At 44.2% G+C, this 15578-nt stretch overlaps 1 protein-coding gene across 11 annotated transcripts in view; it reads left to right on the top strand.

Annotated features, from left to right (window-relative positions):
* The window catches only part of LOC119952854 (mesoderm induction early response protein 2-like), a 94620-nt gene extending 79688 nt beyond the window's left edge, over positions 1 to 14932 (top strand). For 10 of the 11 annotated variants that reach the window (XM_038776404.1, XM_038776412.1, XM_038776407.1 and 7 more), the window contains 2 exons: positions 8062 to 8192; positions 10111 to 14932. In XM_038776404.1, coding sequence (XP_038632332.1) covers positions 8062 to 8192; positions 10111 to 10580 — 601 coding nt within the window. In that variant the 3' untranslated portion in view covers positions 10581 to 14932. The remainder of the gene's footprint in view (positions 1 to 8061; positions 8193 to 10110) is intronic. The other variant, XM_038776403.1, reaches the window with a different exon arrangement.
* Positions 14933 to 15578: the final 646 nt, after the last annotated feature.

Here is a 15578-nt window from a genome sequence, read left to right as displayed (position 1 = left end):
TGAGAAGGGAGTTTTAATAATGGGAGATGAGGAAATGGCTGAGGAACTGAACAGGTTTTTTGGGTTGGTCTTCACAGTGGAAGACACAAATAACATGCCAGTGACTGATAGAAATGAGGCTATGACAGGAGAGGACCTTGAGAGGATTATTATCGCTAAGGAGGTAGTGATGGGCAAGCTAATGGGGCTAAAGGTAGACAAGTCTCCTGGCCCTGATGGAATGCACCCCAGAGTGCTAAAAGAGATGGCTAGGGAAATTGCAGATGCACGTGATGATTTACCAAAATTCACTAGTCTGGGTGGTCCCGGTGGATTGGAAATTAGAAAATGTGACACCACTGTTTAAAAAAGGAGGTAGGCAGAGAGCGGGAAATTATAGGCCAGTGAGCTTAACTTCGATAGTAGGGAAGATGCTGGAATCTATCATCAAGGAAGAAATAGCGATGCATCTGGATAGAAATTGTCCCATTGGGCAGACGTAGCATGGGTTCATAAAGGGCAGGTCGTGCCTAACTAATTTAGTGGAATTTTTTGAGGACATTACCAGTGCAGTAGATAACGGGGAGCCAATGGATGTGATATATCTGGATTTCCAGAAAACCTTTGACAAGGTGCCACACAAAAGGTTGCTGCATAAGATAAAGATGCATGGCATTAAGGGTAAAGTAGTAGCATGGGTAGAGGATTGGTTAATTAATAGAAAGCAAAGAGTGGGGATTAATGGGTGTTTCTCTGGTTGGCAATCAGTAGCTAGTGGTGTCCCTCAGGGATCCGTGTAGGGCCCACAATTGTTCACAATTTACATAGATGATTTGGAGTTGGGAACCAAGGGCAAAGTGTCCAGGTTTGCAGATGACACTAAGATGGATGGTAAAGCGAAAAGTGCAGAGGATACTGGAAGTCTGCAGTGGATTTGGATAGGTTAAGTGAATGGGCTAGGGTCTGGCAGATGGAATACAATGTTGACAAATGTGAGGTTATCCATTTTGGTAGGAATAACAGCAAAAGGGATTATTATTTAAACGATAAAATATTAAAGCATGCTGCTGTGCAGAGCGACCTGGGTGTGCTAGTGCATGAGTCACAGAAAGTTGGTTTACAGGTGCAACAGGTGATTAAGAAGGCAAATGGAATTGTGTCCTTCATTGCTAGAGGGATGGAGTTTAAGACTAGGGAGGTTATGCTGCAATTGTATACGGTGTTAGTGAGGCCACACCTGGAGTATTGTGTTCAGTTTTGGTCTCCTTACTTGAGAAAGGACGTACTGGCACTGGAGGGTGTGCCGAGGAGATTCACTAGGTTAATCCCAGAGCTGAAGGGGTTGGATTACGAGGAGAGGTTGAGTAGACTGGGACTGTACTCGTTAGAATTTAGAAGGATGAGGGGGGATCTTATAGAAACATTTAAAATTATGAAGGGATAGATAGGATAGATGCGGGCAGGTTGTTTCCACTGGCGGGTGAACAAAGAACTGGGGGACATAGCCTCAAAATAAGGGGAAGTAGATTTAGGACTGAGTTTAGGAGGAACTTCTTCACCCAAAGTGTTGTGAATCTATGGAATTCCTTACCCAGTGAAGCAGTTGAGGCTCCTTCATTCAATGTTTTTAAGGTAAAGATAGATAGTTTTTTGAAGAATAAAGGAATTAAGGGGTGCATTGGAGAACTGCAACAATTCCTGTCTGGCACAAAAGTAATACCGGAAAGGTGGCCAATCCATGGCTTACAAGGGAAATTAGAGATAGCATTCGATCCAAGGAAGAAGCATAATAATTGGCCAAGAAAAACAACAGGTCGGAGGATTGGGGGCAGTTTAGAATTCAGCAAAGGATCAAAACATTGATTTAGAAGAGTAAGCTTGCAGGGAACATTAAAAACTCACTTAAAAGTATCTCGAGGTACTAGAAGAGAAAAAGATTGGTGAAGACGAATGTAGGTCACTTACATTAAGTAACAGAATGTATAATCGGGGCAAAGAAATGGCTGAGCAACTAAATACATACTTTGGTCTGTCTTCACAGAGGACACACATCAGATACCAGAAATGTTGGGGAATGCAGGGTTTACTGAGAGAGAGGAACTGAAGGAAATCAATATTAGTGTGAATTTGATGGGATTGAAGGCTGATTAATCCCCTGATAATCTACATCCCAGAATACTTAAGGAAGACTTCCGGTTGTGGTGATGCGGAGCTAAGCCGCATGTTCGGTACCTCCCGCTATTTTCGGTCTTTTGGGCTCTTTTAAGGGCCCGAAGTGGTGCTGGCTGGACTTTTCCCAGTGTGGGAACACATCCACTGTGCTTATATGCCGGTGGATGGACAGGAGTGGAGCGGTTAAAAAATAGGCTTTGGAGCAGAGAAAGGTGCGAGGCAGGAGAAACAAGATGGCGACGGGCGGGGAACCGGCAGCGTGGAGCAGTGGGCTCAGGAGCTGCTCCATCGCCGCTTCAGAGAGCTGAAGGCTGAGATCTTGGAACCGTTTACGGCCTCGCTGGACAAGCTCATGGCGACTCAGACGGCTCAGGGTGCAGAGATCCAAGAAGTACGGCAAAAGGCCTCGGAGAACGAGGACGAACTCCTAGGCCTGGCAGTGAAAGTGGAGTCGCACGAGGCTCCACAAGAAATGGCTAGCGAGGATGGAGGAGATGGAGAACTGCTCCCGTCGGAAGAACCTGCGGATCTTGGGCCTCCCGGAGGGGCTGGAAGGTTCGGACTTGGGGGGCCTACGTGGCCGTGATGCTGAACTCGTTAATGGGCGTGGGGTCGTTCCAGGGGCCCTTGGAGCTGGAGGGTGCCCATCGAGTGCTGTTGAGGAAACCCAAACCGAACGAGCCGCATAGGGCGGTGCTGGTCCGTTTTCACCGCTTCGTTGACCGTGAGTGTGTGCTGAGATGGGCGATGAAGGCGAGGAGCAGCAAGTGGGAGAATGCAGAGATCAGGATTTATCAGGATTGGAGCACGGAGGTGGCGAAGAGAAGGGCTGGTTTTAATCAGACGAAGGCAGTGCTTCACAAGAAGGGGGTGAAGTTTGGCCTGTTACAGCCGGCACGCCTCTGGGTCACTTACAATGACCGCCAGCGCTACTTCGATTCCCCGGAGGGTGCCTGGGCCTTCGTCCAGGCAGAGAAGCTGGACTCGAACTGAGGACCGGGGGGCTGGGGACTGATGTACATAGTCCAGAGGCCTTGTCCTCCTGGGTATCCTTTAGTTTTTCTGGTTGTGTTTGTTAATGCCATTTTGCTTTTTGGGGCTGTAATATATTTATTCGGGTGCTTTCTTGTTTTTCACTGGTGGAGGGCTGGGGAGCTGTTCGCGGTCCCGCTGGGTCATGCGCCCGTCTTTTTCCCGCGTGTTGGGTCGGGGGGGGCGGGGTCTGAGTTGGAAGCGCGAGCTTTCTTCCCGCGTTGGAGGCGCAGTGGGCGGTTCCGGCACTGGGTGGGGGGAGTGGTGGTTGTGTTACACCGGGGGGGGGGGGGGGGTCGTTGGGGTGGTGGGAGCAGCCGGCGTCAGCAGGAGTCGGCTGAATTACAGACGTACGCAGCTAGGGGGGCCCTAGCTTGGGGGGGGGGGGGGGGGGGGGGCTACCGGGTTGCTGCTGGAGGGGCCGATGGGGAACTGCTGGGGATGGGGGGGGAGGGCGGGCGGTCAGCCACCATGGGGAACGGGCCTGGGGGATTCTGCGGACACATGGTGAGCCGAGGGCGAGCTATGGCTGACCGGCGCAGAGGGAGGGGGAAGACCTCCCAGATTCGGCTGGTCACATGGAACGTGAGGGGGCTGAATGGACCGGTGAAGCGGTCCAGGGTCTTGGCGCATTTGGAGGGGCTGGGAGCGGACGTGGCTATGCTCCAGGAGACGCACCTTAAGGTGGCAGATCAGGTGAGACTGAGAAGAGACTGGGTGGGGCAGGTGTTTCACTCGGGGCTAGATGCGAAGAATCGAGGGGTGGTGATTTTAGTTGGCAAGAGCTTGTCGTTTGTGGCGTCGGGTGTGGTGGCGGACAGCTGTGGTAGATACGTAATGGTGAGTGGTAGGCTTCAAGGGGAGCGGGTGGTTCTGGTCAATGTGTACGCCCCCAACTGGGACAATGTGGGTTTCATGCGGCGAATGTTGAGCCGGATTCCGGACCTGGAGACGGGGGGCTTGATCTTGGGAGGGGATTTTAATACTGTGTTGGACCCAGCTCTGGATCGTTCGAGATCTAAGACGGGCAAGAGGCCGGCGGCAGCCTCAGTGCTGAGGAGGTTCATGGATCAGATGGGAGGGGTAGACCCTTGGAGGTTTTTGAGGCAGGGAGTTTTCCTTTTTCTCCCATGTCCACAAGGCTTATTCCCGGATTGATTTTTTTGTCCTCAGCAGGGCGCAAATCCCGAGAGTGGTGGGGGTAGAGTATTCGGCGATAGTCATATCTGACCATGCTCCACATTCGGTGGACCTGGAGCTGGGGGAGGGGAAGGATCAGCGCCCGCTGTGGAGCTTAGATGTGGGGCTTCTGTCGCAAGAGGAAGTATGTAGGGTAGATACATGGGCTTGAGTAGGGTGCTCTTTGTAAGGGCTGGTGCAGACTCAATGGGCCGAATGGCTTCCTTCTGCACTGTAAATTCTATGATTCGTGTACAGGAGCAGGGATGTCTTGCTGCAATTATACAGGGTCTTGGTGAGGCTACACCTGTAATATTGTGTGCAGTTTTGGTGTCCTTATCTGAGGAATGATGTTCTTGCTCTAGAGGGAGTATAGCAAAGGTTTACCAGACTGATTTCCGGGATTACAGGACTGACGTATGAGGAGAGATTGAATCGGTTAGGATTGTATTCGCTGGAGTTCAGAAGAATGAGGGGGGATCTCATAGAAACCTAGAAAATTCTAACAGGACGAGGCAGGTTAGATGCAGGAAGGATGTTCCCGATGGTGGGTGTGTCCAGAACCAGGGGCCACGGATACGGAGTAGCCCATTTAGGTCAGAGATGAGGAGAAATTTCTTCACCCAGAGAGTGGCGAGCCTGTGGAATTCGTTATTACAGAAAGTAGTCGAAGCCAAAAAATTGTATGTTTTCAAGAAGCAGCTAGATATAGCACTTCTCTTTATATGAGATAAGGGTTGTCAAAAATGCACTCCCTTCTCACGAATACAAGGATTAATGCACATAAAGAAGGGACAAGACTGTACACAAACCACATATCGCTTTACCGACATAATATGGTTTTTGCTAAAACAGGATAACAAACGACCCTCGCACTTGAGCTTGAAATCGCACATCTTTGTCAGGAGAAAAGCCAGCATCATTAAATTAACAGTATCGTCACGAGGGAATGAAATCCAGGATTGTTGATGAACTGCAGGATCATAACACCACCTATGTTGCTTGGAATGGCCACGGCCATGGCATTAGCATCGAACAACCCTCAGGATCTCTCAAAAGTTCCATTGAACGAAGCGTCTTTACCACCGCCATCCCAGCGCACAGGTGGCTAGGAACCTGGACCCCCGCGGGGAGAGGCATGATGGTGATGGGAAGGAACGAAAAAAATGAAAATCGCTTATTGTCACAAGTAGGCTTCAATGAAGTTACTGTGAAAAGCCCCTAGTCGCCTCATTCCGGTGCCTGTTCGGGGAGGCTGGTACGGGAATTGAACCGTGCTGCTGGCCTGCCTTGGTCTGCTTTAAAAGCCAGCAATTTAGCCCAGTGTGCTAAACCAGCCCCTCAACACAAGACCAGTGATTGGGGTATCCAACCGACCCTGGACCTCAAAGACTGGATGAAATGTGCTCCGCTGACCCCGATGCGGCCAGCCTGCAAATCAAGATTACTAACGCATGGCAGCCAATTTTCAAACTGAATCGGGGATTTGCCTCCCACTTGTCACAAGAGACCCGACTCATGAACACTCCTTGTCTGACCTCCTACTGCCCGAGTCGGTCAGGATGGATGGCACGCCATGCAGCAGGAATTCTAAGGACCAAAGGCGAGCTCTCACCAGGAAGATTGCTCAATCAAATACCAGGATTTTCTCCAGCGTTTCCACCATTCTCTCAAGGATACTTAGCAGTTCATCGAAGTTAGCACCAAAAACTGCACCACGGAGCGGAGATCCTCGTCCCAAGCATCACTCTCCGTGGCAGCCATCATCCTGATACCGACATCACCGGCGAGACCTAGGCCCACTCACAAGCTGGACGCCAGCCCGGCCACCACAAACTGGCTCAATCAAACCAGGATTTTCTCTGATTTAACTGTAACTCTTCATCAACAGCCCACCAACCAGGATCACCTAAGGACGTAGTGCAAGACATATGTCCCAAAAAAAGATAATTCTGGAATGTGCCTTCGTATAAAATAAAGGAGTAAAAGGCGAGTGCAGTCAAAGCTCGCGGAAACGCAGCCGCTCCCACGCTCACATCGCATGATCCGATCCCCCCCCCCCCCCCCCCCCCCCCCCCAATTGTAAACCATTTAAAAGCGGTACGTTTTCTGAATTGTGCATTTAGAAAATCTATGGAGCTGAAAATAAACATTGCATGAGTAATACAGACCATGCTTGCTTGTCACATGGAAACTATTTGCTCTATTGTGGTACATATTCATGACTTCTGGTATTGATGGTGATCTTCATGCACTCTACTCTGATTTCAGGAAATCAAACTGCTCTCTTGAGTACTTATTTGTGTTTTTTAAATAGTCTGTATATGCTGAGAAATATAATACAGAGGCATGCTATTATGGCGTGTTAACAATGTTAACAACGTAAAATGTAATCAAGTTAAAATAGCAAAATATCCAAATAGTTTACGATCCATGCTGATAGGAATTACTGGACTAGACCTGCAATTGAAATTAAAAGAAATTGAGAGAGATCTTCAACCAGCTGGTGAAGAGAGCTCTTACAATTTTTCTGTAATGTTATTACTAATTCACCTGTACAACTCAAATGTCGTGTGTGACAAGCACTTGTTGTTTGAACACTTCCGTTCTGTGACACACCGTCACACCTGCAACTGTGCGGTTCTAATAAAAGGAGCTCCCACATCTGTAACTACACTGTCACTGATGTCCCCTGAGGGAAATAAACCTTGTCCTGACTTTCTATGGACATTACCTGTAAATGCGAACATTCAAAGCATTGTCTTGCATCTTTGACTCTGTCTATTATATATATATATATATATATATATGTTTCTGGAAACCGCCTCTTCATTCACCCGAGGAAGGAGCAGTGCTCCGAAAGCTAGTGATTTGAAACAAACTTGTTGGACTTTAACCTGGTGTTGTAACAATTCTTTCTATGGACAAAGCAGTGCAAAACCCACTGATATGTCGAATATATACAATCTGCGTCATCCTTTTAATCTGGAAATTAGAAACCACAGTGAATCCATTTTTTTTTAAGAGGTGAAGGGTATTTACTGTACCCCACACGTGCACTCATTATGACAATTGCTGCGTTTGTGCGTGATGTTCATTCTTGGTGATCTGCTGTCAGATGGAAAATCATCTGCTGTCAGATTTTGTCAGGGCTGGATTTTAGAGGAAACACTTTGTATATCCCTTGGCAAAAGGAAGGTAATATAATGAGTTAGACACTGAATTAAATGACAGCTTGTCACGCTGCCCGATCGAATGGAAGATCACGTGTGACTATAAATTATTCATGACCATTACATGTCTCCTTGCTGAGGTTTGGCTGATTAATTGAGGTTTCTTGTGGACACATTTTAAGGTGTGGAAGTTGGTGTAACTTTTAAGATCTGGGTTTATATGATTAATATCTGTTCAAAACCTTTTTTTTTTAAAAATGGGGGGCTGATTTTCCCCTTGCGTTGGGATGTAAATGATTGTTGGGGTGGAGCACATGGTGGAAGAATGAGCTGAATGGACCACATGGCTGTCTGATTTCCCATTGTGAACTCAACCTATTCAGGTTCAAGAGAAGTATCTGCAATTTGTATGTTTCAAAACTGAATTTACACAAGGTATGATTGATTTCGCCATAAATTTGTTCCCTTCTTGCTTGGAGTTTGCTTTTAAGTGACACTAACATTTGTTTTGTCTCCCGTTGGGAAGAGATTACATGGATCAGGAATTGGACAGCTTTGAGGGCGAGAGTTGCAGTCGACCTCCAAACTCTCCGCCCATCTCCTCCACAACCAGTAGACTGGACTCCGAGCAGGATCCACTAGTCCTTCAGAACTCAGGTAATCGCTTCCCTGTGCCTAGAGATACCGTAAGTGCTTGTAGGTAAAGCTTATAACCCTCAACCCCAGAGCACTTCAGAAAAAAATCTACATTTTTAAAGTGTATTGACGCTTGCTTTTTTTTTTTTCATTTTCCTCTGATTTAAACATAATAAGTCGTCTTAGAACACCAGGTTAAAGTCCAACAGGTTTATTTGGAATCACTAGCTTTCGGAGCGAAGCTCCTTCACCTGATGAAGGAGCTGCGCTCTGAAAGCCAATGATTCCAAATAAACTTGCTGGACTTTAACCTAGTGTTATAAGTCCTGTGCCCACCCCAGTCCAACACCAGCATCTCCACATCATGATTAAACATAAAAGCTAAAAGTTTCCTTCTTGCCGCTCTGTGCTCACAATCTGATTTGTTCGTATGTAAAATTCTGACCAGTATACTGTAACCCAGTTGGATTTGTCTCTTAATCCAATGGAGCATCTTGGGTGATGTACATTGGGTCCCTGAGCAGGATTAATAATGTGTCCTTTTCTTGCCAGAGCATTGGCAGGAGCACTGAGATTATTCTATTTTTACACTATTTCTGTATTCTGCAGTTTGATAAACATCTCAGATTTAAATTTGCCCCTGCCCTTAATGTAATTTATTTTTCCAAATGGCTCCATGGTCCTAACTTTCCTTGAGGTACTACTGATATAACATCAAATTTAGTTGTATGTCTGTAGAATACGAAATCGGAGCAGGAGCCGACTAGATGGTCTGTTAGGCTTGCTCTGCCATTAATGGGTCATGATTGACCTTGGCCTTCAACTGCATTTTTCCACCTGCTCCCCATATCCCTCGATTCCACGAGAGACCAACAATCTGTCTATCACAGCATTAAATATTGTCAATGATGGCGCATCCACAACGTTCTGGAGTAAGAATTCCAAAGATTCACAACCTTTGAGTCAAGAAGTTTCTCCTTATCTCCGTCCCTTATCTTCAGACACTGGCCACAAGTTCTAGATTCTCTAGCCAGCGGTGACCACCTCTCAATGCCTACCCTGTCAACTCCATTCAGAACTGTCTATGTTCCAATATCGCCTCTCATCCTCTGAACTCCAGAAAATGTGGGGCTCATTTACCCAACCTCTAGTCATAGGACAGCCGACTCATCCATCCCAATTGCACTTGGTACTCCAGGTGTGGTCTCATCAAAGTACAATTGTAGCAAGACTTCTTTATCCCTGCACTTCAATCTCTTTACAATAAAGGTCAACATACAATTTGCCTTCCTAATTATTTGCTGTACCTGAATGCTAGCTTTCTGCGATCCTTGGAGGAGCACATCCAAGTCTCTCCGAACGTCAACATTTATAATTTCCTCATCTTTTTAAAAAGTATTCTTATTGCATATTTTTATGACCAAAGTGAATAACTACATACTTCCCCACATTATACTGTATCTACCATCTTGGTGTCCACTCACTTGACCTGGCTATATATTCCTTTGCAACCTCTCTGGGTCCTCCTCACACCTTACTTTTCCACCTAGTTTTCTATACTCCGCAAACGTTCTGTCTCTCTCTCAGTTACTAATATAGATTGTAAATAGCTGAGGTCCTAGCACTGATACTAGTGGCAGTCCAGTAGTCACATCCTGCTAACTTGAGAATACCCCGCTTATGCCCACTCTTTGATTCCTGTCTGTTCACCTATCCTCTCTCCATGCTAACATATTACCCCAACTCTATGAGCCTTTGCTTATTAACTTTTTATGTGGCACATTATTGAATGCTTTGTGAAAATTAAGGTGTATCACATTTATTTGTTCCCTATTATTGTAAGAATAAATTCCTCTGCATAGATGATCAAATGTATGTCATGTCAAATTATTGATTCTTTTTTTAATTTATTCCCCCCCCAACACATAATTTGTTACAGAAGAACAAGATGTCGAAATTGCAGTTTGCACCATGAGTGGTAACAGCCAGATGTTTGAGTATTGCAGTCCTCCAGTGAACCGATCGGAGACAAGCTGTTCGCTGGATCCCATTTGTGGACAAGTAGGAGTTTCACCCACACACGACTGTGACACTGTCACCTTAAGTCAAGCAGAATCTGGGTTTTTCCAGCTGGAACTGGATCAAGTCATTCTGGACAGACCAGCGTTGGAGATGTCCACCAAAAAATTGAAGATGGATTTCTCTCTGCCCAAAACATTGAGCGCCGGACTGCCTGATAATCCTGGCAGCGTGGATTTTGAAAACCACACCTCGCACATTGCTCAGGCAAAAATGTCTGTTGCTGTGACGGATTTTGGAAGTATTGATGTTGGAGATGTGAACAGCTTGCTCAGCGCTCACACATTGCACCACCCTGCAACCCTTCATTCGGAATCGTTATCTCAGTGAGAGCTCGGCATCTTACAGAATATTTTATTTATATTTTACTTTAAAAGTTACTGGAAATCTAATTTTTGGCATGACATCAGTGATGTCTTCTATTTATTTACAGTGTGTATTTGTTTCTTGAGAGGAAAGAACCATTTATTTTTGGGCCCAGATACATGGATAGGATCTTAACCCTCTTTGGATGCCACATGGAGAGGAGACTTCCCCACACTTTACAGAGCAACCTTTTCACCTGTTCAGTTTTTGTATTCGTCTTGTCTGTGAAATTGGATTCATAATGATGTCACCAACAAGTCTCATTCATGGCATTTACTCCAGTCATAGACATGGTCATTTTTTAAACTTGTGCATGGTGTTTAAAGCCCAATGCCAGCCATTTCCTGCATCTCTCTGAAGCTGATCAGTGTACCTTTTGGACAAGGGTGTGTGTGTGTGTGTGCATTTTGTGTGTGACAGATTTCTAGTTGTCTCTTCGATTTAATCAAACCATCTTAATGATGGAGGAAGCTATTTTCGTGGCTAATTAAGAGAAACATGGAATAGCAGAGCCTATGAATGGTTTGGGCAAATATGAACTATACAATTTAAGGAAATCCCATTTCGTATCAACTGTTTGGTCTGCCCCTTTTTTGGATCCAGCCACCAGAGGTGAGCCAACCTTGAGCCATTTTGAACTGGCAGAAAATAATGATCTGGGTGCCAGGAGAGGGCACATATTATCCAATCACTAGGACCAGGATAGTACTAGGGATTGCTGAAACTGGGTCCCAGGGACTCCTTATACCAAAATGTGAGCCAGTTGCTGTGTTGCATTTATGCCACTAGATTATGGTTTGTGGTAAATATTTTGTAGTATATCTAGTGTTAATAAAAGGGTACTGCATGGACCAGATAGGGTTTGTATTTCCATGAACATGAGGGTTGTGGAAATTTGGAATTTCTTTTACATTAAAGCCTTGCATAAAAGAAGAACCCCTTCCCCCCCCCCCAAGTAAAAAGTACAATTATTTTTAATAGCTGCTAAATCTCTCTTAAAAGAAGCCAGGAGAGGTCACCGAGGTATCGAAGCCATGGTCCAGTTGAAATTCATTCACTGATATATCCACTTGCTTCTGGCTAGTTAACTGGCCATTAAGTTAAACATTTAGAACTTCTTCCTTTATCGAAAGACTTTTAGTTTGTCACGGATGGTAATCCTGCATACCTAAAGGAGTAGGCTGCCTGTAGTTAAAATTTGTGTTCATCGTTGGGAAATGATGATGAAACTTAACATGCTTTGTGATTGGAATCCTCTCTCATGAAGTATCGTTGAAGGAGGTGTTTAAATTGTTTTGCTGCACTATCCTTTGTAGAACATTCTGCGGTGCAGCGAAGCAATTTTCCATATGATATGTTTGAGTTGCAGTTTAATTTGGACGGTAACGCAACATTGTTTGGGTGGCTGGGGGCTGCAGCAACCTTTGACTTCCCCCGTGTGCATTGAATAAAACAAAACTCTCGCAATCTTGCACTGCAAAGGGTCTGTGCTCTCGAGCATTACTAACTTTCTCTCATACCACATCACTGTGTAACTTTAAAAACTGTCCCAGTATGTTGAGAAAACAGATTTGCCATCTGTCTCTGCGAGACTAACGCAAACTTAAAATTGCAGTTTGCACTGTGAGTGGTAGCAGAGTACTGCAGTCCTCCAGTAAACCGATAATAAACTTGACGCCATTTGTGTCTCACTATTTTTAAAATGTTGCTGAAAATTTGAGTCATCAGATCACTTGCCCCCTCCCCCAATCAAGTGAGTGACTTGTTACCAAAACCTGTTACACACTCTTCTACATGTTGCTCCAATGGTCCCATTTAATGTTAAAATAATGTTAAGATAACTATTTAGAAAGCAAAGTATTATTTACTATTCTGTATTTTTAGACTGTCCATAAGGGTCACAGTCATAAGAATAATTTTACATCCCACTCAGTTCTCAAACTGAGAATTTCTCTCGACATGCAGTACTCTTAATGTTTTTGGTAATTTTCTTACTAAAAAGTGCTTTCCCAATTTAAATTGTTTTTCTTTTTCTAAATGTTCCACATCCCTTAATATTTCCACTTCCAGAGCTATCCATTTTTCAAGATTGCTTAGTTTGAATGTCAGTAGCCTTTTGTCCTTTGTCACAGTAATACAGCTGGCAACCTGAGGGCTGTAATGATAAATGCATTCAGCAAAGTTTAATTCCTTGATAATTAACCACGTCAGTAAAGGAAATTGTCACGTTTTCTTTGTCTTTCATCTGATGATGTCAGCCTTGGCTGAGTGGTAACAATGTTGCAGCTTTCCAATCAGTATTAAAAATCCATTCTAGGCCTCAAGCTCGTAACTGTGCTGAGTGAGGTGCTGCACTGCTGAACTTGCCGTCTTTCTGATCAAACATTAAACCTTTCAGGTGGACACAAAAGATCCCTCCAAAAAGAGTGCCTGTCCAGGCCAATATTTATCCACTAAACACACATTACGAAAACAGATTGGATTGGATTGGATTTGTTTGGATCATCAGGTTGTTAGTTCTTTTTGAAAAGTATAAACGCTATGATTTGTTAGCAGGGGACAGAATGAAAGTTCCACTTGATCTGATTCACCAATGCCAGATTCTACCTTTTAGTTCATCTCCGTCTTCATGTGTAAAGATGAAGAGGATGTTTGCAATTGCATCAAAAACACTGCCTTTTAAGTTGTGAATAAATCCAGAAGTACTCCCGAGTTGTACAGTCTGTCATTTGCACCTTAATGAACAATTGAGCTACCTAGCCCCTCCGGAACATGAGAGCCATTTCCTTCTTAAAATTTAGATTTTGCAATGAAGTAAAAATTGTATATTTGTGCTGCTATTTTACAGTAGCCATTTTAGTTTTACTTTTTTATATGAATCATCTATTGACTGAAATCCTGGTTTAATACCGAGAAGGCACAATCTTGCATGAAACTCTGTATCATGTCTATGCCAGAGTACTTTGCAAACCTTCGACAATGTTATTGTTCTTAATTGTGTTCTAGTGAACACAATGTAATTCCAGGACAACTGTTCCCACCTGCAAGCTATGCATTTTATGCCGTTAAAAGCTCCGAGCCTAATAAAAACAGATATAAGATCTGAGAGGATGAATTTGTTGCAATTATTGTGTGAGGAAAATTAATTTTATAGCCAAAGTCTTTTTAACAAGAACCTTGGATTCCTCTCATCAATCCCACTACGTTCATGGGTATGCAGTCCATTAATTTCTAGGCACAAAAATTAAACCAAAGCTCTGCAGCTACCTTAGAGGTGCCCTTTGATCAAATTATCTTGTAGTGGTGATAAAACTGAGATTGTCCACAGTAACCAGCAATTTTTGTAGGAAAGTTCTTTAAATGCCGTTAAGCTGCAGTTTAATAATATATCCCTTCCAGTCACTTCTGTGGGAAAAGTAATCCTTGATACCATGTTTAAAATACAATAAGTGTAGAATTGGTATGTTCTCAGGGTCATTTTTTTGTTGTTGTTGAAGAGGGCAAGTCTTGTGTAACTGTTGGAAATGTCCATATTCTCAACCACCACTTATCTCAAATGGGATTCTGATGAATTGAAACTTGCAGTGTTACTACAGGGGCGAATAGTGACATCTGCTAAAATAGGCTGTGGGAATTAGGATGCAGTGAACCAAAAATTCTGAACAGTGTTGAGCATTGTGTGTTGCATATCACCAGCGTCCAAGTGTACCACTTGCTGGCAAATTGGCATTTTAAATCTCGGAGCTATGGTGTGGGGGAGGGGGGGGGGGGTTTGCAGCTTATATTTCATGCCATTTAGGGAGTCTACTTTTGTCCTGGTGAGCAGCATTTGCTGTTGGAATGAAACTTGATATTCTCTGTTTGGCCTGATTTTGTTTTGAAAAATTCTCCCTCCCTTACCAGCCCCTGAATAGTATTTTAATATCTCTAGACTCGAGCTCCTTAAAGAATGAATGTGGTTTTTCACTGTTTTTGTGAAGATTGAAGCATCATTGGTTAGAATTGCTGAATTTCTCATGTGCGGCCGTTGTACTTTATCCCTTGCACCGTAATCTCTTTGGTGTGAAATACCTATTTTCAGCCAGAATCTGCAGAATGTCTGCTCTCTCTATTTAACTGCTCAGGAGAGGTGGAGTGTTGAAATGCACAATTTCATTAGCAGGTCATTAATCACACAGAAAATCAGACATTTTCGGGCAGCATGGTGGCACAGTGGTTAGCACTGCTGCCTCACGGCGCCGAGGTCCCAGGTTCAATCCCGGCTCTGGGTCAATGTCTGTGGGGAGTTTGCACATGCTACCCATGTTTGTGTGGGTTTCGCCCCCACAACCCAAAGATGTGCAGGGTAGGTGGATTGGCCACGCCAAATTGCCCCTTAATTGGAAAATATGAATTGGGTACTGTAAATTTATATTTAAAAAAACATTCTTTTCTTTTCATTTTGTCCCTTTGCTCATAAGTTTGGGAGTGTTTTGCTTTTTGTTGGAAAAAGGAGGGAGGAGGAATTTTGTTTTGGCACCTAGAAAGGATAATTGGGTGCACAAACCTGACCATTCTTTAGATTAATGTTGAACACTGCCATCTGGGGAAAAATTGATAACTCAATAAATAGCCCCATACGTTTCTAATTCACGTATTTTAAATAGACTGAAAGCATTGATCTGACTTTGTTGCATACTTTCCCAGTTCATTATTTTGCTTTTTTTTTAAATTAATTTGGATTTTGAAAGTTGTGAGGCTGCTTGGGCTGAAGAAAATGATCATATTAAACTCGGTCAAGACTGGACTGGCCGTACTCATTGATGGACGATGGTTGTTTTATGTTTCTTCCCATTTACATTATTTATTCATGCACTCTATGTACATACTCCTTCTTGAAACCTTCGACCGTTGCTTTGTTGCTTCCTCTTATTTTCTACTTCTGCCATGGACTCCCCGACTGCATCTATTTAACCCTCTCAC

Source organism: Scyliorhinus canicula, chromosome 18 (assembly GCF_902713615.1).
Source record: "Scyliorhinus canicula chromosome 18, sScyCan1.1, whole genome shotgun sequence".
NCBI lineage: Eukaryota > Metazoa > Chordata > Chondrichthyes > Carcharhiniformes > Scyliorhinidae > Scyliorhinus > Scyliorhinus canicula.
This window is presented reverse-complemented; position numbering and strand designations above follow the sequence as displayed.